We start from the raw sequence: 23,468 nt of genomic DNA on the forward strand, positions 1-23,468 counted from the left end.
CATCTAGTAAACGAAAGAGAAGGAATAACTTTTATCAAGTCTCTTGAAGAAAGATTAGACGTAGGAGGGGAAAAAATCAACGAGATGTAGGCGAACGGGGAGAGGATAATAAAATAGAGGGTACTGACGGTTGTGTGTTCCAAATCGTCCCTCTCGCTGGTTCACGACCCACGACGTCACCACCCAACAGAGTCAACAAAATGTGATAACTCTTTCAATATAGGTAACTTCAGAAATCAAGAATCTCGAGATAATCGTGATGTATCCGATCCGGAGGTGAAAAGCTACCAGATCCGTGTCCAAGACAACCCACCAAACTGGCTTTCATACAAAGCGTAATTAGTGAAGACCAAGTCGAGGGACGCGTCTTTCCAAAGAGGATCGATGAGGACAAGTACAAGAGCACTTTTACAAAACAATTCGTGTAAAAGGGTCGTATTGTCTCCTTCCTTTGCATGTGTATTAAGTTCCTTCTTCTGAGTCTTCAACCGGAGCCTACTGGGTAGTAACTCTTGTTGCTTGTAACTTCTGTAATACCGACTCCTTGGTAGGATCTACGTCTCTTCCCAGTTGACGGCAAACAGCTCTCACTTAATAGAAATTCCACTGTGGGAGTTTGATTAGTGAACTAGATGTCTTTTTTCCCGTTTTACAATCCTTGTCACAAGCCAAACTGAAGCCAAAGAGTCGCCACGGCCATCCAAAAATACTATTCTTCCACCTCAACTTCGCAAAGTGCGGCAGTGGCGTATCGTTACCCGTAGATAGTTGTGAGCAGGCGCATGACTTGGTAGAAGAACCGTAAAGATTTTTTTTGTTTCCGAAGACGTAGCCTCAACCTAACACTCTACTGTCGAGCACCGTTTCTTGGATGAGGAGCTGTGACTGTTACTGATAACTATTGGAGTTAGAACTTAGCGCGAGGCTCTGGTTCGTTTGGCCCGCGTAATCAGGTAATGCGGTGAGTGACCCGGCAAGATTCGGCTACAACCGCTAGGACAACAGCCTCGTACTAAGAGTCAAGGAATAGCCGGTATTTGGTGCAAGGTCAAGTGGAAAAGCGTTGTGAATAGAGAGGTTCTCTACTTTTGCGATGCTCTACTCGACTTGGAGATGGCGCCGGCAGCCTGATGGCTTTCCTGATATCGGACCAGGATGTTAGTGCCCAGGATCTCGCGATCTCGTATTCACACGATGAATTTCTAGCACCCCTCTCTTAAATTCACATCCAAGGACCAGTTGCTTCTGGGAGGTTTAGGAGTGCGCCCCAAAATCACAGCTTGTCAGGACGAGATGTACCTAATCCAAGATGGCCGGTCCACGCTGTACCGTTCCGAGGAATGGGGATGGAAGGCTGTTATCTGAGTTCGCGGGCTTGGGAATCAAGGACCTGGGAGTCTTGCTGTCGTTCGGGCCGCCTTTGGAAGGAATCAAGAATCTGTCGTGGTCCAAGGATGTCGCCGTCGGTTGGATATTCGTCTAGTATTATTTGGATGAATTGAGTTTGGTCGTATATATGGTGGTGTATTCTTGAAGCTGTACAGATCAAGAAAGAAGGTCCAACCTTGGAAGACGAAGGGAAAAAAGACGAGAAATCTAACAAGGTGGGCGAAGAGCTTCGTGGGGGTATTTCCGCTTTCCGGGATCTTCCAGCAATATCGATAGGCCGGTCGTGCGGAGGGAATGTAGGCTGTCTTTACCGTAACCAGGTTTTCCCAAAGGTTATTGTCAAGGCCAGTAGAAGTTGGATAGTTAAGACAACACGACGTCCTCGTCGTGATTGTTCAAGAAGACGATTCTGGAACTAGTCATGTATTTGGGTGGATGGATTTACCATGTGGAGAAGAATAAACTACGGTATACCATATTACCAACGGGAAGGCATAAGCTAGGCAATATGTACCGGTCCAAGTACAAATGGCACAGTAGATATTCGAAGCAGGTCCAGAGACAAACGATAGTGGTGTGATCTGGCCAATAACTGCAGAAAGCTCCAGAGAAAAAAAATATGCCAACATTAAGCACTGTGATGTACGGGGAATGACGATGGTGGGCCAAATTTCTGTACATAGTATGTAGGGATCAACCGGTAGGTACTCGACCCTCGAGGGTAGCGTCTAAGAGGATACCCTTGATGGATGTACATAGTATACGAAACTCGCCCATCTTTTGTACCTCGAGTTCATGATTGGCATGGTGAACAGCAACAGCCTAGCTCCGCCTTGGCCTAATGATACACCATACCAGAAGAGAGCTATCTCTGCTGACGAAACCATGCTGTATTGTATAAAAGTAGACATACTTCCCCCCTCCAGCAGGGGTCGAGCTGCAGGATGAGTGTACTTCGCATCGAGGTACAACAAAGAGCCTGCATGGGGCGTTGTCAACCGTTGTCAATGATCAGAGTAGAGAGCGACAGGGGGGGGTCCGCCGCTTCAAGCTTTTCTATCCGCACAAAGACTTATGTATTGTACATGGGAGGGCTGGTTCGCCTGTCCGTGCTGTGCATCCGAACGAGCGAGGGACTTGATGCTGGCACTCCCGCACCGCACCAGACTATCGAACGCGGAACCCCAACGCGACTTCGCGCTTCCCTATCCCCACGTGTGATATATATGTGTAGTTTTAATATCATATAAATCCATACTATTCATACTATTCTCAGAGCAAGGTTCTCCTTGAAGGATAGGTAAAGGAGGAGGTCTGACGAGAACTGTGGATATGGATAGGAAATATTGTTCGAGCTCACTACTAGGTAGAGACTAGGAGATTTTGAGCCGGCAGGAATGAAATAACACAGTGTGTGGTGTGCCTACATACCTACCTGTAGGTGTAGGTACTAAGGTAGGTAGGTAGGTAGAGTATTATGTGTGTAGGTACGCTGTAGGTAGTCGGCCAGGACGAACCCCGGTCTCTCAAAAAGGCGATTCCTCTAAAATACAATACATTAGCAAAGAGAAGACTGCCGCAGACGCGCATACGGTTAGCAGGTGATGAGACTTCTAGTAGGCAACTCGGCGAGCAAAGAGTGTAAGAGGTACATACGACAGACTCCTTCTAGAGCCGAACGGTCACAGTAAGTGCAGATAGGTATGCGCGAAAGAGCTACGCCCCCTCGCATGCAAAGTGGAGGACGTGGACGGTGAAGGCGAGTGCTCCACTATCTATCAAAAATGTGTAATCCCCGGGCTATGCCAAGTATGGTACATCAATTGCATCGTCCCTCTTTTAAGTAGCCTTCGAGGAGGGCCGATGCCACCTAGTAATTAACGCCGTACAAGTATAGGTACGGCTCCCAAGACCCCATATACTGAAAAGATCTACCTTTACAGCGAACTGGCTGTGGCCTGCCGGTAGAAGAACTCGTGTTAAATTAGCCCAACATTTTATTTTATTCTCTTTTTTCGATAATCTAGGATGTCGTTGCCGAAGGGTGACATTACTCGCACGGTTGGCTCATTAACATAGCATGTCGGTGTTGTATGAGAATGGAGACTGGGAGAATGGAGACTCGAGAGTGGAAAATGGAGAACGAACGTATTTTACATAGGTACGCTGTAACTACCTAGTTACTACCTAGTAGTTAGGTAGTATGCACCCTGCCGTCGCATTCGTGCGTGCGTGGTTGTGGAAGATCTGAATTATTCGCCGAATCAGCTCAGCACCTGGTCAGCATGAAGAACTCTTCCGCTTCCAAAACCAACGAAAGAAACGCAGAGGTCATCTAACGGGCCTGCCGCTAAACCAGGCATGGACATGGCATGCCAGGTATGCCAGGTCAGGCTGTCTATCTGTTTTCTTATTTCGAGATCGGACGGAATCCCCAGCCGGGACTGGACCGGCCGTGTTTCAGAAGCTTCCACAGCCCATGCTAAAGAATGCGCATCGAAAGAAGCCATCAAACGCTAAAATGGGTAGGGCGATCCGGTCTTCACAGCCTCAAGGTCGAGCGCGGCATATGTCCCCTACCTTAATTCTGACATCCTATCCCATCCCATCCCATCCTGCCGTATTAGCACGTCAAAACTTTTAAGTTGGTTGATATAGATGTCGTGCTGCAATACCCCAAAGAGATTTGACATGGTTCAGGGTTCAATTCTGTACACTAATAATAAAGGGGTCGTGTTCATGTGGCGAAGTAGTTCGCGTTCCTGAATCCTTAAGACCTGACAGTCTGGGTACAATACTAGGTAGGTAAGTAGGTAGGTAGCTATTACGGCTATTATGACAGGAACAGGCTCAAGGAGTCGCCGTAGGTGAACGGTGTCCGAACACCATCCACTTTCATTTTCTCATTGCAGAAAAGGGTAAAAATATCTAATGAGGATGGATATAGGAGAACTAATATAGATCGATGCATACTCTGACCGATCATCTTACAAGAGCTAGAAGCTTTTTTAAAATTGTAAATTTAAGGTACTGGACGACTATTTGTTCATATGTAGATCATCCCTGTCACATCCATCGTGTACTATGCGTATATCTAGGGCTGTTAGGTCGCGTTTTCTTAACTCTTATTGCAATACGAATAAAAATAAATAAATCCCGAATGCGAGAACATACATTGTGATGACTTTGGTATTACACCATCTCGAAGGATGTCGCATACTAACCTGGAAGATACCCAAAAAACGTCAAAGTAATTCGCTTGATGGGTTAAAAAGGATTAGTTAGGTAGGTAGGTATAATATGTATTGGTACATAATAGAGCACGCCACGTTTAATGGAACTGACCCACGTGAGAATACCAAGGGCTTTAGTGCTTTAGTGCTGGCGATGTTAAAGAGGATTCCCACATACCGTTTTAGGACATGGGCAAATACTAATTGATTAAGAAGCAATATAAATACCTGAATCAGGAAAAGGCCGCGAACGAGACTGGTCTCAAAAGAGAACCAGACGACAAAAAGTTGATGGGGTAAAGCAAGCGGTCACCTAGATCTTGGTCGGCGATTTTTTAGCCCTTCAGGGCTGTATGTAGGGTGTACCACAGACCTTTCAGCTCCGAAGTGGTCGTGGGGATCGGACGAACGATGAACGAAGAGAATATGCTAACCTAGGTAACTTTCGACTCCTCTCCAGCTCCTTCACCATTCCTTATTTCCCCATCCCAGGTTCTAGAATTTAAGATAGACTTCTGCAACAACCCCTAAGTCAGAGATTCGATGCGATGCGAACCGGCATTGACGCTGCGGGTAACGGCATAGAAAATCTTAAGAAGGATAATCCTAACAGGAACAAAATAGGTACTCGGGACGAAGAAGCACGTTTGCATGTACTTTGCTAGCTCTGCGGTTCGTGGCCGCCAAGGCATTGGCCTGCGCAATGCATAGGCCACAACATGTGAGGGCCAGCTGTCAAAGCAGCATCGGGCATCTCCAACTTGTCACGTTCTTTGGCCCTGCCCTGCATCGCACATACAGTACAATCGCCGTACATAATGTATGTACCGCTGGTCCATATGGTCACACTGATCTTGTCGGAAAGGCGGAGATCAGGCCGGGGCTCTGAAGCTCCAGACGAAAGGAATTCTTTAGCGCGTACGGCCGACCGCGCGAGCTAATTCGTCGGCCGTTCCCCTTGCCGAAGATCATGATCGGTTTCGATAATGCTGATGATGCTGCTGCTGATGATGATGATAGGGATGACGATGATGACGATGACGAAGGTTAGGATGATGCGATATATTTATTGCCAGTTTTAATAATAGCCAAAATAGTAACAGCGGTCTTTTTTTTTGTCGTACAATAGATACTACCTAGGTAGTAGGTATGTAATGTGCGTACATACGTACAGACATACGTACAGACATACATACCGACATTTATTTACCTTACCTACCACCTACAGCAGGTAGTTTATGGGCACATTCATACATTTCATACATGTCTACTCTGGTACATGACTGGACCGTTCCGCGCGATGGAACACACCACAAATACCAACATCCATAGTACCAACGTAGTAGCATAATTAGGTACTCGATAGGGCTTTTGACACTTGTCTCGCTTATGCCGTTCGTCTGGCTCATGCAGAATACATATGGGTCTTTGGCGTGCATATGCACATCCAGGGTCCGGTCGGAACATTGCAGATGAGAACCTACCAGTGGGGTGTATTCCGGCTCGGTGTGGATGGTAGCTCTACTGCAATAGTTATTCAAATTCGTTAGATGGTCCCGCGTATCGGATTCTATTGGTTGGTAGGTTGGTTAGTCACCTGCCATGGAGTTCTAAAAGTTGCGGAATGACTCCTGGTGGTGATATTGTTGGTAATCGTTGGTGGTAAGGGTCGTGTAAGTGCCGGAAGAGGGTGTAAACATTGTAAGACATGGTAAGATATCTGTACTACCTACCCTACATACCTAGGTACACACATACATACGACGACATTAGCTACAACAGACAATACCTCACGCGCAAGTGTTCGACGATAGTGGCTTAGAGTGGGGGATCTTCCTCTATGAGGCTTGAAAGGGTCAGGGGTCTATAAGCCACTACAAATATTTGGGGAATTCTTGGAAATTCGGGAAGTAAAACTCACAGTGCACCATGTACCTATACCGACACCGTATTGACATCCAGTCGAATCGAGGTCCCCTATCGAATTGTGGCTTATAATAGTGTGCAGATACACTAACAGTTAGGTAGATGAATTTACTACCTCTTAGTATTGTACCTAGTAGCCTAAGGTTAAGAGGTAGGTGAGCATAGTCGCGAAATGTTGCAACATTTTCAACCGCCAATCAATAGAATCTTTAACAGGTAATGTACCCTGTCGTCATCCTTGCTTTAGTTCTTAGCATTATCGAGAGCTGTCTACCTAGGTGGGTAGTTTAGGGTTGGATCTCGAGAGTCGAAACTTCAACATCTTACTTCCAACTAATGCGCTTCCTTGGATACCTACTACCTACCTACTTAGGTAAGTAACTATTAAGTACTTGTTAGATACAGGTAAGTATTCGGAATTTCTATCCAGAAAATCGGGGCTCTCGGTTCGGTTTAGATCGCTAACCATCGTTGAGAATGAGATTTCGCAGCCGCGATCTGGGGTCGAGTTTTTATTTTTATTTTTTTTTTAAAGTGAGATGTTAGCCCCAAATTCAACGAGACAGTGGTCACGTAAGGCTATCTACATTAATATCATTATCAGAACTTACCATACATGACTTAGGACGGGATGACACACTCGCTCCGTTGCCGTACCTACATTAGACACTCCACGCATCGCACGACCATGGTTCACGGCCGAGTTACGGTATATAAGCCGCATAGCAGCACCAAACGTTAATATGATATGCCAGCTTAAAGCCGCTTCCTGCCGGTGCTTTACCTGGATACAGGGTTGCCAAGATCAAAAGGCCATGCCACCCCCTTGCCTATTCGTCATGACTCGTGGCTTCAGAACCCAAACTCCCCCACGGGATTCTTCTACAAACCGCGTAACAGATTGTTACCAACGGTCCGGCATCCTCTTTTAATCCTGGCCGACTTAATATCAAGGACTATCAAGGGCTATCAAGGGCTAGGTATGTATCTCATCCCATATAATTCATCCCATATCTATTAACCTTCACCTTTTCATCGCCGACAATGCGGCCTTTCCCGACTGGCCTCCTTCGGTTAACTCTCGCCTACGATGGCGCCCCACAAGACGAAGATGTTGCAAGACGCCAGCCAGGCTTTATTATCATGGGTTATGCCATAATCTATGTACGATCCATTCTGTATCTCGCCGAATCGAGTTCTATAACATTCGCCTATATAGCTTAGGGGACCATACAGCAATCATAATAACCTTGAACTTACCCCACGTAAATATCGCACGTCGATGTCGGCGATACATGTATCCTTGCTTCTAAAAAACCAATATATCTGACTATCTTCATATGTTTAAAAACTTTATTGCATAGGTACCTACCTCATGCCTCATGCCTCCCTACATGATGGGTCTTGCTGGGAATATCTGCATTACGTGTCGAACGGGCAAAAGAAATCCGTGCAGCCCTTTAATCAATAGTTATCCTCGCGTAACCCACCACCGCCATTTACTTTGCTACAACTCGTTGAGACGAACCACCAGTTCATCTCTAATGCAAAGGCCTATCTGATACCGCATCGTCACCTGCGACTCTGATCTTTCCTAGGTTCTAGGATACCCCAAGCAATATACTTCAAAGCAGAAAGGATATCATCCTTAACATCGCTCATACAAGACGCACAGGCCGATTAAGAATCCGGAACATTCGGGTTGGTTTCCCAGCCACATGGACCAGACCCCAGATTTGACAAACGGGCTAATTATGGCTAGACCGCTCGCCGCTCGAGCCTGTAGCCCGTGACGAAGAGGCGTTTACGTTTACCCACATTCATTTTAGGAACTGTCCGCTACTAAATTCGGCAATGCCAAAAAAAAGAAAACAAAAAAAAAAAAACAAAAAGCCCCGGTGGTTGGGAAACGTTTATCAATAATCATGTGCGGTGCTTGTTGGCGCTGTTAGCTGCTACTGCACTGCTATCTTGCCAATGCCAGCCTCTCTCTCTCTGTCTCTCTCCGATACAATATCAATATGTATTAGTGCATGACACAAGAAAACGACACTGACCTGCTCTACCTGAACAGAGCACTGATTTACATAGTACAGATGTGTTATAACGCAGCTTATTATATTTTACGTATTATACCTCCCAGGTACCCATAGCTTGCCGTTCAAGGATGTCATTTGTATCAGATGTCCGTCATTACCATTTCCCTGCAGTTTCTCTTTTTTCGATCTCCGCATTCCAGAATGGTATTAACCATGCCGTCCCCAAGCCAGCCAAGTAGGGTAGACCTAGGCACTATTTGACCCTATATGAGTCGCATTAATAGATTCTTAGGTCGTCTTCCACCACACGACATCTAGGGATAAAATCTAACGTGGGATGAATATCGGCACTTCTCCTTGTCGTCGACTCTTCCGCCCTGCTCCTAAAATCCACGTGCGCTGTAACATCTGCCACCACCCGCCAACATAACGGATGCGGTGTTCCTTTCCCACTTCGTACAATACAATACAACAATACATGCCCTATATCCACACATCCGTACGGCGCTATACAGGACCCTGCTACTATGATGCAGTCGCTACTGCAGGTGCCATGTGCTGAGTTGTCCCACCTTCATGCTACGACACATCGTACATGAATAGCAGAGTACGGTAGCCGTTGACGGCAGTGGGACCTAAATAAGTCGCTGTTATTGATTAGGGAAGTGCAGAATCTGAACGTGAGTTTCTCTTTTCGGTCATGAGATTGCTAGAAACAGAGTTGCGAAACATACTCCTATTCCAGAAGCAGCAGGAGGCTGGATGCTCACCTCATCAACTGGCGGGAACCAACTGGAACCCTTCCAGAACAGGTGGCAATAGCATCTTACTTCCCAGCACGACCCCCTGAACGTCGCATAACTCATTGCCATCGCAGAAGGTTTTCTTCTACCCACAAACTGTTGATTTCCCCATACCCGCGATCTTTTTAGCGGTTCTTAAGATAGATACCGACTTTTTCTCTGCTCCACAACGAACAAAACGTTTATTTTTTTCTCACGATAATATTCAATACATTGCCAAGTTATCCAGTAACTACTAGGTAAGCAAGGTACCTAAGGAAAACGAACCAACACACATATATATCCCTAACCATACTCGGTTAGCATATGGCAACATTCAAGTCCTCAGGGCGACCGCGCTGAATACCTACCCCGAACCGATATCAAGACCTGAAACATAAACTTAGCCATAATATGTATCATAATATCATAGTATATGATAATACGAGGCAATTATACGTTATAAATTATAAGTTATACTGCTATGTAGGTAGGTCTATGATAAGATGACCCCAGCTTGCCTACACGAATTTTCTATATCGTGCAAGGAATATCATGACAACCGCATCGTGTTTCAGGCGACGCGATCGTATGCGAAGCTCGCCTGTTTGATTGATTCATCCCTTCCGACAAATCATCATCTCTGCCTCGCCGCAAAACTGCGTGCTCCTTCGTTGACACACACACACTTGCCTTCCTCGATACCACCTACCTGCCTATCTACCTACCTAGTATCTATCTATCTACATACACTGCCTGCGGCACATGCCTATCTATTGAAGTAGGTAGATATTATGATAGCTGACCGATATTCGTTCAATCCTGTATGTTAAGATCACCCCTTGTTACCCCAAATCGACATTTTTGCAGCTGCTTTTGTTTCTATTTCGGGTTTTGCATATGCGAGCTGAGCCGACCATGCTGGTCAATCTCTGACAGGCACGAGCTTACCTTACAGCTCAAGTACTAGGTAAGAGTCAGCAAGGTACGATGCTAGGTACGCATAACTTGCCGATCATCGACCAAGAGGTGACGATGGGTATCATGCTATGTTATGTTCATCAATACTTCTTGACCATGTACCTAAAACCGCATGTCTGCCTACCTATGTAAAATTGGCTTCTCCGCCGACGTTGATGTGTTATTCGTTAAGGCAGGACATGTCATTGAGTCTAGCCGTTAGAATAGAGGCATTCTCGCTATACTATTCGCTGAGGTTGACCGACAGGTGGATTGGGATCGGAGGCTACGATTGGACCAGTACCGGCGAGTACCTCTTTTTTTTCTCCTTCAACACGACGAGACACACCAGCTCACCGTTACACCGGTCATGAACCGGGGTATTCCTGTCAGCTGTCTATTCCCTACGATAGAAGTGTCATAATATTTTTTTTCCTCATTGAGAAATTCATCGATCAACATTTTATTCGTGGAGGAACGTAGATTGACTTGGCTTGACCTTGACTCTCAAAATGCACCCGGATTTTGAATCCACCTCGATTTTTTAGTCGGTTCTTCTACCTACCTACGCATAGTACACCACCTAACCCCCCCTGGTCACCCAAAGCCGAGACCACAACCTGGAAGATTCGGTGGCAGTTCTCCCCTCGGCGGACCCTTCGCCGCAAGATCCAGGATGGTGCATATTATCGCTGTTACTTCTGTGGTGCTTCCTATGCCCTCTGTGCCGTCTTAGTAGTAGCTTGCCTGCCTTTGCCTGCTTTGCTTAAACAGCATCCTACAAAAACATGTCGCTAGCGACACACTACGGTAACTGGACTTTTTCTGCATACAGTATAGAAGGACTGTGTGGGCGGAGTTGTGTATTTACCCTTGCCCATGCCTACCTACTACATACAGCTTCGAACATCTAGAAAAGGACACGCACGCACGCATGCCTTTCCACTGCAGAGTATACGAGGCGGCTCAGGACAGAAGAGCTTCTTCGACCAAGTGGGACTTCGCGATGCACCGAGGCCTAGCCATTTCACTCCCAATAGAGCCCAAATCTTGGGAACAGCCCGCTTAGCTACGTGTATTCCCGTCTGGGGAAGCTTTCCACCGATTCCTACATCGGGGATCTTGGGACCTCACGCCATCACTGAAAGGGATTGCAGGGCTGCTAATCACCAGGGTCGTCACATCGTTCCCGCTCATGCGTTGTTCCTCCCGGGCATATGCACCGGTAGTTCCGGTCGAAGCTTCAATCTGGGAAAGGGCATTAAAGCGAATAACCCTAAGCAAAAGCAAAATAATAATAATATACTATGTAGCAAACCTGCAAGAAGTTTTAAAACCCCAGTTTCCTTGATCGAAGAATCTGCTACATCGGACCTACGTGCTCCCTAAGTTAGTCATACACGTCTAATATCGATGAAATAGTAAGTGTTAATGCGTCTCGTCGACGGCCACGTCTTCTTCCTTTGCGTCCGTTGCGTCCTTTTGCGTGCCCGAGGAAGGAGGCCATGACCTCTCTCCCTCTCGAATTGTGTGTGGGTGTGGGTGCCGCCATGCGCGGGAAGGCCAGACTGCAAGCATCTTCGGCGCGTGGTCGGCGTCTCCCGCGATATCGAAGCTTTCAGAAGGGAAAGACGAGACACGATGTGTGGTCGTCTGCATCGATTAGCACTATTCATGCACATCACCATTACATCAAGAATGTTAGCCTAATTCGTCGCTTTCTGTAGATCAATCGTGGTGGTGGGATAGTGTTAGAAGCCTAGGGGGGAAAAAAGCCGCTAAATGGGTGCTTCTCTCTCAAGGCAGCTCTGCTTTCTGCGCTGTATGTCTCGTAATCTTCAAGGATGGGATGCCCTATCTGCCTATCCTACCTCGTAATAGTCCTTCAGGGTACTGAGGTCACTCAAGAGGGGAAAGCCGGATCCTCGGCGGCTATCGTTACTCGATAAGTTACGAATTTTCCCTGATACGAGAACTCCCCTTAAGTCCGCTCGCCACAAACTCCCACAAAGCTAGAACCACACCATCAACGCGTCGAGTCGCGGACCTCCGTAACACAAACCGACGCTTATAGCGGTTGTCTACCTAGTTACTCTTGTGGATTTCGGCTACCTAGTCAGACTCCTACGGCTCTTCAACCCCCACCACGAAACCCACGACTCCGCCTTCCTAATCGACCTCCGTGCGGCTCAAGGCCGCCGTGGCATCTCCGCCCCGGGCGTGTCAGTGGGAGCTAGTGATATGTGAGGGGCATCGTATGCTGAAGCCATCAATTCTGATAGCGGGTTTGCCGGTTATGCTGCCTAAATCAATATTTCTCCTAAAAAGGCGTAGGACTTACTTGGCGGGGTGACTCCTCCTCGAGCAGCCTACCTAGGTAAGTATTCGGCGAAGCGATATTGCCTTCGGTCCAGAGTATTCATTGTTGGTAGAGCCACAAATAGTCAATGAACATCTAGAACGTTCATAATAGAGATAGCTCGTAGATCCAAGCCCCTTGGCCCGTGCCATCCTCGGAATGAACCCCTATTCTCTACCAGTGAACTAGAAGGCTCCAACAAGGCTTCTCAATACGGAATAGAGTATCCAGGTGTGGTGGGAGCTTGGTTCCACCACAATAAGGATATCACGAAAGGTGAATGTCAGGAGCTCATCTCCGAGAAAGCCTTATTGGGATGGAAGATCCTGGAGTAATCTAGAGGGAGTAGATAGGGCTTTGGAGGAAGGAATTAGGTTGAATACATCCATGATCCGATCTTTACTATTATACTGGTAAGGCAGGCAAGGCTACCTTTTTCTTGAAGATGACAAAGGCGTAAGAATGTCGTCACCTATTGACATTCTTCTAAGCCGGCTCGGTCCTACCCAAACTAGCCGTAAGCACTGTATTGATTGCATTTAACCCATAAGAGCTTCTATGTCAGCCTCTGTCGCTGCATACCACAACGAAAAGGTCGCATAAACTATCTCTCAACCCGTCATCGGTTAACCCATTGAATGTGCACAGACCTTGGCTGCTCCCGGACCTCGTCGTCTTGTCCTACCATGATTTAGGATGGAATCGCTAGAATGCTATTATATTCGGCTAAATCCCATTCTCTTGTTGTGGTGTATTTCTCGCCTTCTTTCAACGGATTGTCCTAACGTTTCGAGGCAGAGATAGAACGAGCTCCCGTATAGTGGCGGAAATCAGCGAAGTGGCCAACATCTTATCGTAGATGAAGGTTGGGCTACATAACCCTCAACCCATCAATTGATGGAAAAGGCTACTCTACTAACAGTGTTTACATGTAGTCCGAGCTGATCTACGGTTTTGACGACGATATCAGTGGCTGGCAACGCGGGTCCTGCTAATTCTCCCCCCTCATCGTTTTGACGAATTTCCGCAAGGATTCTTATCAGATAGCCGGCACTTCCTAGGTAGCCCTATTTGAAACCTCCATGTCTATCCGGTACTCTCTTGGCTCTATTGTAATTCTCGTCCAAGAGCATTGCGTTTAGTGCAAAAGGGGGAACAGGGCAGAGGGGACCATCAAGCCTCGCCTTATCCGTATGACCAATGGCGATTGCTTCTATCGATGCTCGGAAACGCCGACTATAACTTCTACCTAGTACCAAGTGATATACCTCTGTACGATACTTCGATCTTATCGAGTTCGAGTCCGATCTTTCCGATTTAAGTGCTTGCCTGGTAGATCATATGGCACTTTAGACGGAGAAGCTCCAAGCATTATTATACACGATGGGATTCTATCTGGAAAGATTATAATTATACAATGGATAGCCGTTCTTGAGGTTTGCTATGGGCTGGAAGAGAAAAAGCAGTCGTGCAAGATTTGGGTGGGCCTCGACAACATCGTTACATCCTCAAGACCTATTCAGACCGATGATTTCGAACTTGCTTTAGGCAGTTACTTGGTTCCAAAGCCTCCAGCTGCGAGTTTATGACTTTAACTTTATGGTGCTGTTTAAAGGGGTGTTTGGTTACGAAGTGGGCGAATTGTGAATGTCATGGCGGTGGGGTGAGCAATCTACCCCTTATTGACTGGAGCAGGAAGTCGCCGCAAGCCAGGGGGCTCTTTATACAGTGCATTAAAAGCACGGAAACTTCGTATTTCGTCGATGGTTGAGAGAACCCTTCCATAGAGGCGGTGACGCAGTCCAAGTACTCTATGCCCAGAGTTACACGATCCTGTCCAACGTCGATGTTACAGCCTATTCATTCCGCATTGTCCTAGGCTGGGGGTAACTTTAGTCATTATGCTTTCCTCTCGTCGGTTTCAGCTACGACAGTCGTGGTAGTTTAGAGTTCATACCGTCTTTTGATACCCTCTTCTGGAGGGCGGATTAGGTATTGATCGACGAAAAAGCTGCTAACAACGGTGTAGAGGTTTAGTATTTGGCTACCAGCGCCTTGATAGAGGCAACTCTGTACGCGACACGCTATAGCAGTTCGCCGTCGCCTCCACTCCTTGAGGATTCTATCCGTCTATCATCGAGACTTCTGCGCCAATACCAAGCGTCTAAAATCTATCTTCCTCGTCTATCAACCCCGATGTTAAGTTGAAATGAAGCAATACGCGCTATCGCTTGCTACCCACGCTGCCATGCAGAAACCACCAACACTTCCAAAGCCGTACCGGCGCTACCTCTGCTTAACAAACTTCGTATGCGAACCATTAGCAACGACTGGCCCCGCCACGCCATCCACGACCTTCTTAATAACAACCCTCGTAAACCCGAGGGAGCCGCCGACCTTATCCGCCGAAGCCTCGATCTCGATCTCATCTCCCTCAACGGCAGACGAGAGATACGAGACGTGGATATCGACCGACACACCCGTCCGCCTACGCAGATCCCACGTCGCGATCGCCATGCCGCCAGCCCAGTCCACAATCGCCGCGCTCGCGGCCCCGTGGATGCCGCCTCCGGAGTTCATGTGATTCCTCGTGAGCGTAAGCCTCGCTCTCATGAAGCCCTGGTTAGCTGCCACGATGCGCACGCCCGAGAGCAGAAAGCCGTAGATGGCCGAGTTGGGCAGCTGGGCCGCCGTGAGATCCTCCAGGTGTGCCTTGATGGTGGCTTCATCTTTGCCGGGGTCGGCGATTGCTGGTTCTGCGCCGATCGATCCCATGATTACTGCCCGGTTGAAAGGTAGGTACCTGCTGATGACCTAGCGTGGCGAAATACCCCGTGAGAGAGATGCGGGATGTGGTTTGGGTTAATTGGCCGTGGGTTTGGACTTGAGGTGAGTCAGTAAGAATTGTCGTAGTTCAACAGATCGGTAAAATGTTGAGAACTTGACGCCAGTTGCTGTAAAGCACGATAACCCGGATTTCAGCTGTTTGCCAGCTGGCTCCATCACTTCGCCACTTGGTACCTAGACCGGCGGCAAATGGTTATTATGTAATCCATTCATATGGTCCTGAGGTTCCCATATTACTTAGTGAAGTACTATAAAAAGACTGATCTCCGACCTATATCTTTTATATCTAATAATATGTATATATATATTGGAGAGGATCGACAATGGAATGAAAATCACATGCGTTTATTTGCTCCTCCTTTGTTGACCCATATTTGCCTGCATTGCATCGTACAACATATCAATGTAACAAGAACTATACACGTCGCTACCTAGGTACCGAGTATGGATTTCAAAATATGAACGAACGGGGTATACTAGGTAGGTACCTACGTAACTAGGAAAGGGGTTGCTCGCCGCACTAAAGCTTTATCACAGGTGTAATAAGGGCGTAGGGAATGGAGTAGGATGATGGTCGAAGGATCCGAGGCGACGATGTCAGCATATGCCCCCAAAGTCCGATTTAATTATGAATATTCCATGCCACGTTGTCAGCCCGTAGTCAAGATACGGTAGTAGCAGCACACAAATAGAAATAATCGAGTTAAGCGCGTACATAAACCTTTAACCAATATAGCACATGACTAAACGGGTCAAATTATTCATCATGGTACTTCTTCTCTACAGCCGTATACTTCCTAAGCCCTAACGGCGATACCGATTTGAATCACCGGATAAAGCTATACGTAGCTGTAGATATTCGTGGTACCCCGAAAGTGTGTGCGCCTTCATGGGTTCATTGTCCGACCTCATTCATGACTCCCTCGCGTCTATGCCAAGTAGTATCTGAAAACATCAATATCAAGAAGAGATACACCATCCGGTGTACTCTTAACACACCCCGGTGGCCCTTATTGTACACGCCCGGTATCCTAGGAAAATGTGCCGTATCATGATTAGAGGTGACCTATTCAAATCATTGGTCTACATGCCTGGTTATGACCAAATCAATAACCGAAACATTTGACCTCTATGTGTTCGCCCTTATGCAAAGTAGCTCTTCCAGAGAACCCCTTCGAGATCTTCGAGTTGCTCGTGAGTGAAATACTATGACACGTTAGCATATTGTTGGGATAATCCAAAGACAAATGGAAGACAGAGGGAAATTTACCTTCTGATCAACTCCCCAGCTATCTTGTCTTGTCTTTTTGAATTCAGAAAGAATTGCCTTTGTAGCCTTGCCAACTACACCAGGGTCACTTGCTGCGCGTCTCGCGAGGAGGGCTAAGACCTCTGGCATCCAACTTGGTGGTGGAGTTGCGTACGGGAATGCTTCTATCAACGATCCAAGTCCCAAGACCGCAGCGTGTCGTCTCACGATTTGCTGCGTGACGTTGATCGGGGTTTCAGTGCCGGGCTGTCTCTTCTTCGGCATTGGGTTTCGCGCCAACTCTTTTTCGAAGCGCGACTTCAGATTCACAATGAAGGGGTTCCGTACCGTAGCGGGGGAGCATCTAATCATACCAGCCAGCGTAGCGCTGGCTACCGTTCGAACCTCAAGCTGGGGATCGGCTAGCATATCGCTTACAGCGTCGAAGAGCAATGCTCTCTGAGGAGCGTCCATCAGGAATAGTCGCCGGAAATAGATTACTTGCATGTTCACCAGAGCTCTAAGACGTTGGTGCCAACTTGTAGCAGTCTTTCCGAGACGAACCAATGCTGCGATGAAGGGCTCATCCTCGCCGGTACGGAATGGAATGTTCGGTAAGTGACGATAGACATGGTAGGCCAGACGCATCAACTCCGGATCCTCTTTGACATCCATCATGTGTAGAAGTTGATCAATAAATGGATCTGGGAAGAATGGAATGAGTTGCATGCATTCCTGGGACGAGAGAGTGCTGTCAAGCCAGATTAGGACAGTCTTCGACCCAGATGTGTAAGAGGACGGTGTCTGCTGCCCCGGTGTACGCTCATGGCGCCACACTTCAAGACGGTCAAATACATCTTTGATAGTTGCCGCGAACTCTTCGGTTGGCTTGTATGGTCGGATGCCAATATTTGAGTCTGCCTTATTCTGCTCAAGTAGAGCGGCGACACTTTCGAACGACTCATGATATCGAGTTCTGTAGATGGTTGCGATGACGCGACCAATTGATTCGCGCACAGCCTTGTACGGGTGATCGATATGTGCTATGAAGTCGTCCAGGATCGGCTTCTCATGGCGATAGTGCCATCCACAGTCATTAATCAGGAACTCGAGAAGCTGTACCTTTGAGGACTCCTTGAAAGCAGCGTTAGAATTCATATCCAGGCGGAAAGAACTTAGACGGTTGACGAGCTCATTAGCACGACGAGGGTCCTTCGTATCGATGATGAAGTGGAGGCATGTGACCCAGTATGAGAGGTTATCGGGAGTCAATTTGTCTGCAAAGACATCGAGAATCATCGGTTGCGCAAAGTTCCATACTTCGTTCTTCATATTAAGAGGGTCGTACGCTGTGCCAACCATCAGAGCACCGAGAATCTCCGCCGTGGCGCGGTGTTGATGCTTGTCGCTCCCATCTCCGTATACATCAGCGACTAATTCCTTGACATCGTCAAACTTGAGCTCGGTCTGCCCGTAGATCATGAGATCGAAGATATGCATGAGCAAAGAGACATTTGTGGTTCTGAACCTATCAGCTGTCGAATCTCGCGGCTCTTGCTTCATATAAGCGAAGCATTGAGAAAGCCACTCCCTCGTTATTAGTTTGCCGATTTGCTGTCTGACTGCCTTCTCGACGTCATCATAGTCGTCGAACTTTTCCGGTTTAGCTTTAAATGCATTGAATTGCTTGCCCCAGACCAACCATCCAGCATGGTCCGTGTCAACGAAATACTCAGCATTCTCGGGGTGTTTGAAGCTGTCTAAGAAGCGCTCTGTATATTCGCTGTCGCCCTTCGGAACTGGGACAATGATTTTATTGATATCCCGTTCCTTCTCCTGGAGGTAATTGGAGTAGCTATGCCCATACACGGCACGCTGATCGATCGACGTGAAGATGCTTGCGAATACGCTGAGGTAATTAGCCCTTAATCCAGGATGTGGATCATTCGTACCCTTAGCGATAAGTTCGATGAACTGGGGTGGCGCAATAGACTCAAATCGTAGACAGAGATTGCATATAAACATAGCACACCGACTTGCTGTCTTCCAGTGAGACTCCTTCGCAAGTTCCGTCAACTCTAGTCCCAAATCCGACTTCTTCTGCTCGACTTTCTTTCTGCGCTCTTTGATGAAATCGTGCCTCGTACTGATGGCCTTTGAACAATCTTCAGTAGGCTTGATCAAGTCTACAGTCTGCTCGTCTATTATGACCATTAACTCGAGCCGCCTGCCAAATTCAGCGAGTGGGTAGATGGCGGTCGCTCCTAAGCTCTGGATTGACGTTTTGTCGATATTTACTGACTGTATGTATAGTCGCATGAGGTCAGGAGCAAATCTCCAATCCCTCATCAATGTTCTGAGTAGACTTGTAAAGAGCAGCGTATACATGGCCCCCTTGATCCTGTCGTGGTCGGTTTCATCAAGTGCTTTACGGAATCTTTCTAGGATAACGGGAATGACGAGTGGGCGGCCGCCAATTAATGCTTTGAGAGACGCATCTTGCGCTCCTTGAGCTATTCGTCGCACATCAGCGTACGACGAGACGGACGATTCTGCGAGGTCGAGCAGTAAACGTTTGTCTAGCTCACTCTTCCTACGAATCGATGCGTTATGCTTGACTCGTTGCAATTGGTATGCGTCGGCTCGCTTGACAAGGAGCGGCCGGGGGTACGGCTTTCGTAACCCGCTGATCTTGAAGGGGGCAATGTCTGCTCTGTAGAGTCGAATCAGTCGATCTAATGGATGTGCTGATCGCTCAAAGCCCACGTCTGTGATCCATGTACGATAGGTGTTGTACAATGACGTGAAACAAGAAACATCGTCTTCTTGGTGATCATTGAGGAAGGAATGTGTTCGGGAGAGCAGCCGTCCTATATCCTCTCGAAGTTCATGGATTCGATTATAAAGCGGGGTGTCTGGTGTGAGTAAATAGCCGCTCGGATACTTAAACTGTGGCTTCGTCTCATCATCTTCTCCAACCTCCGCCAGCGGGTTCTCACTGTCATCATCGTCATCAGCCATTGTCTCGTCCTCCTGACTTCCAATTTTTCCGTTGCCATTAACATGTCCTGTTGGCCCACAAGATGCTCTTTTAGGATCAAAAAGGGATGCGAGGCCGGAGATGACCAATCGCAGCTGTCCTAGCTGACGAGTAACTTCATCCGACCACTCTTTATTCTTTCCTTTTCGGCTTACGGGAGGATTCTCGCTCATGAACGACTCGAGGCGTTTCATAGCACCTTCGGCCTGTGTCTCGAATAATTCAACCGCGAACTCAATCTCTTCCTGCAGGGGACGATGCCATCGAATTGTCAAATCCGCTGGAGACGTCGTTTTACCCCAGTCGTCAACGTCCAAGCCGCGCTGCAGGACATCAGGTTCGTACAGCGAAGTGTCTATGGGATATGTATGTGTGAGATTGAGTAACAGGTGGTGTATGTAGTTACTAATATGAATAGTAGGTAGGCCTCTGCACTTCTCTTGCATATACTCTGCTATTTCGAAGAGATCTTTCTTGTACTTCAGCACCTCGCTACCAACGTGTACAACGCACATGCTCAAAATACTCACGTGCCACACAAGGGCCCTGTCTCGGGGAAGAACTTCAGTGCCACTGCTCCGATCAGACGCTGCACCGTTATAGTCAATCTCGTTGCGTATATTGACGATCAACATCGGAATGAAAATCTTGAGTGTTTTCTCCGGATTCACCTTACATAACGCGTTGCAGATCCAAGCCATCGCATCTCGAGCTTGATGAACAACATGGCTGGAAACGAAGGTTGACAGCTTGTCCAGGGCAATTTCAAAGAGCTCGGGCGATAGAGAGGCAAACATCGGAGTCAAGGCAGCCGGCAAGGTATTAATAATATTATCCTCGGGAGACCCAGAACGTACTTGGGCCGCGTCAGGGAGATTCTCAAGCAATGTGAACACCTTGCCTAATAATGCGATGATAAATTCACCGAAGCCGGCAGTCGAGGACCGGACAATGTTCGCCTCATCCTCATCAGTTAGCTCATTCTTGTAATCGATCTTAACGTCTTGGCCTTCGCGTTCCATGCGCTCCATTTCCCCTTGAACCCATTGCATAGCAAGGGTGGTGTCATGGACGGTATTGTCCTCCTTCGTCAAAGTCACAAATGGAATACTATACGCAACGCTTTGAATAAAGTTCAATGTATACTGTGTCTTGTTCAGGTCATTAGCGTCAATACCAGGTAAAGCTAGTGCTAATAATGCGGTGATGTGGCATCTGAATCCCTTCTGGCGTGACATGATATTGGCAATCATGTTAAGACCACAGAGACTAGACGTGGTCCGATGAACTTCGACCAAGCCTTGCAAACTCGGATAGAACCTTTGGAGTGCACCAGGTAGAATTAGGTCAGGCTCGAGATAAGTCAGGTTCTGGAGAGAGTTGAAGTATAAGCCTGTGATACTGGAGCTTTTCCCAAAAAGCCCCATAAAGGTGACTTCTCGCAAACTCAAGACGAATCGACGCTTCAGAGCATCGTTAATCCTGCGTTCAGCCGGGGTATCTTGCTCTCCGCTCTGCTCTCTGTTCCAACGAGACACAAAAAGCTCAGTGAGATAATATGTGAGCTGAGCTAATATCTTGGTCCACGAACCTTGGTTCGACGGGTGGAAGAAGGTGTCAACCGACTCCATTAGCCCTTCAAGGCTATCCAGGATTGAATTTTCCTTGTCGAGACAGAAGGGCGATAGGGAGCATATAACCCAACGGGCAACTATGTACGGTGTTGGGTGCTTCTTCTTATCCTTCTCAAGGAACAAGCCTATTCCAGCTGAATAATCGATTGAGGTATATGGGGAATTAGCCTGTCCAACAGGAATTTCAGTCAGGCGAAGGATCGCAGTAAAGATCAGATCGGACTGCTCTCGTGTGAAGATACCATGTTCGCTGAAGGGTACGTGTCGACATATTAGATAATCCTTAGCAATCCTAGAGAACATATCGATAAATGAGTTGTCCATGACCTTAGAGCGGGTCATTAGCGACCAAAGATGGAAGAAGGTAGGTACGAAATCCGACGGTTGAGACTGCGGCTCGGTAGGGGGGACCGGAGTTGTAGGCATTAGAACATTCAAAGCGCCGACGACAATGTAGGCATTTTGAATATCTGAGGTACTGAAAAAAGGTAGCATCTCCTCTAACATGGCACGTCGCTCTCTGGGGTCGAAATACATCTGCGAATACAGATACAGCTTTCTGAGATGCTTAAACCCTCGTTTCCTAGAGTGGTGATGTGCAGCTGTTTCGCTGGGCAATATCAATGCCTTCAACTCATTCCATAACGGTCTCCAGTCAAGAATTAAATCAACCTCGGGTTTAAGCGCTTGTTTTCTCCTGATAAGGGTTACTACCATTTTGGCAAACCGATCGGCAGAAGTATCATCCAGGCCCTTGGCTAAGGAGAGGTGGAAGTACAACTTGACAAGCTTAGCGCGTAGTTCGCGGGACATGTCGAACTTCAACGAAAGCCATCCCTGAAGCTGGCGCGTCCAATGAAGGGCGCCAGGAGAGAAGTCTTCAGCTTTGATAGCTATGTAGAGCTGTTTCAATATTCCTTGTAAGGCGGCATCGCGTTCAGCTTCGTCTTCGACAGGGTAGGGTAATAATTGGAAATATGCAAAGGTTCGAGGTCGATATCGTTTATTGTCGTCGACATCGAGTGAAGTAGAAGGTGGTGGGCCCGGAGAGGTTGTTCTCGAGATTGCGTCGCCTGCGACATAGAGAAAATGTGATACACCTGTGGCAGGAAAGGCTGCGGCAGATGGAGGATCAAGAGCCTCATCCATGGCTACGTAGATAATGGTATCTGGTATCTGGTTCCTTGTTTTGGCTCAGCCCTGTGTTATCGTATCGTATCGTATCGTATCAGATCGTATCGAGTTATTTCTGGGGCAAGAAATGCTATGGTTGTAATACAACCTCCGTTGTAAATTTTGGATAATTTCAAGACCCAAACTTCGTTGTCGATGTCCCTTCTGCTATGGATCTTGCACTTGCACACGCACACCGTTAACGATGGTAGTAGACAGTGCGCCCGGTGTACCTAGTTTGATAGTGGCTGCTGGTCTCGTGCTGCAGCTAGGAGTGCTAGGAGTAGGGTGCACGCTGACATGTCGCAGCTCTCGGAGCTTCTTTAGCTGCTGCTAGCTGCTCTGGGGTTTGGACTACTCGAAAACGGGGAACGATCTACTCGATGCACCGCCGCACTCTACGCACACCGATACCGACCCCTCACTATGTGCGACGCTTTCTTTTTTCTTTTCTTTTTGCTAGCCTCGTCAGATGCGGGATCGCGGGATTGTTTGGATTGTTGGTTTGAGTGTCGATGAAAGATTACCAAACGGGTATCAAAGGCTGATAAATAGCACCGTTGATGTATTTGTTCAGATAAACAGCGAAGTTTATGTGTTGGTCGAGATCATGGATCCATGGATGTTGACTGGGGTGAAAGATGTAATAACTTTTAGGTCACTTGGCTCATTCACAAGTGGGGAGTAGTTGAAAGTCAATTAGGCCAGTGTCCAGTGGTCGCGCTTTCGTTTGTTCTTGTAAGTTCTGTTCCAGAGGCAGAAAGGGAAGTACGTAATAGGCGTAATAGGCCGAACCCACCTATAATCAATGTAGGTAACCGCAAACTTCCCGTGACG

The 23,468-nt window shown here is 47.4% G+C and overlaps 2 protein-coding genes across 2 annotated transcripts; both read right to left on the reverse strand.

Annotated features, from left to right (window-relative positions):
* Positions 1–14,671: 14,671 nt before the first annotated feature.
* GGS22DRAFT_154186 (thioesterase family protein) lies at positions 14,672–15,807 on the reverse strand. Its single transcript, XM_047959998.1, has one exon. The coding sequence runs from the start codon at positions 15,461–15,463 to the stop codon at positions 14,975–14,977; it is 489 nt and encodes a 162-aa protein (XP_047821589.1). The 5' UTR covers positions 15,464–15,807; the 3' UTR covers positions 14,672–14,974.
* Positions 15,808–16,324: 517 nt separating this feature from the next.
* Positions 16,325–22,855, reverse strand: GGS22DRAFT_88722 (uncharacterized protein). The gene is made up of 2 exons (XM_047968342.1): positions 16,806–22,855; positions 16,325–16,741 (listed from the first exon to the last, which is right to left on the reverse strand). Exons 1-2 carry the CDS (start codon positions 22,605–22,607, stop codon positions 16,679–16,681), a joined length of 5,865 nt encoding a protein of 1,954 aa, XP_047821590.1. The 5' UTR covers positions 22,608–22,855; the 3' UTR covers positions 16,325–16,678.
* Between the last annotated feature and the right edge of the window lie 613 nt (positions 22,856–23,468).

This window comes from Annulohypoxylon maeteangense (assembly GCF_022496945.1).
Source record: "Annulohypoxylon maeteangense strain CBS 123835 unplaced genomic scaffold GGS22scaffold_3, whole genome shotgun sequence".
Taxonomy (NCBI): domain Eukaryota; kingdom Fungi; phylum Ascomycota; class Sordariomycetes; order Xylariales; family Hypoxylaceae; genus Annulohypoxylon; species Annulohypoxylon maeteangense.

Excerpts from the sequence above, each read along its gene's own strand:
- GGS22DRAFT_88722 (XM_047968342.1), bottom strand. The coding sequence starts at position 22,607 with ATGGATGAGGCTCTTGATCCTCCATCTGCCGCAGCCTTTCCTGCCACA. Across the intron at positions 16,742-16,805 it reads GCTGGGGAGTTGATCAGAAG|TATTTCACTCACGAGCAACT; the intron begins GTAAATTTCCCT and ends AACGTGTCATAG.
- GGS22DRAFT_154186 (XM_047959998.1), bottom strand. The coding sequence starts at position 15,463 with ATGGGATCGATCGGCGCAGAACCAGCAATCGCCGACCCCGGCAAAGAT.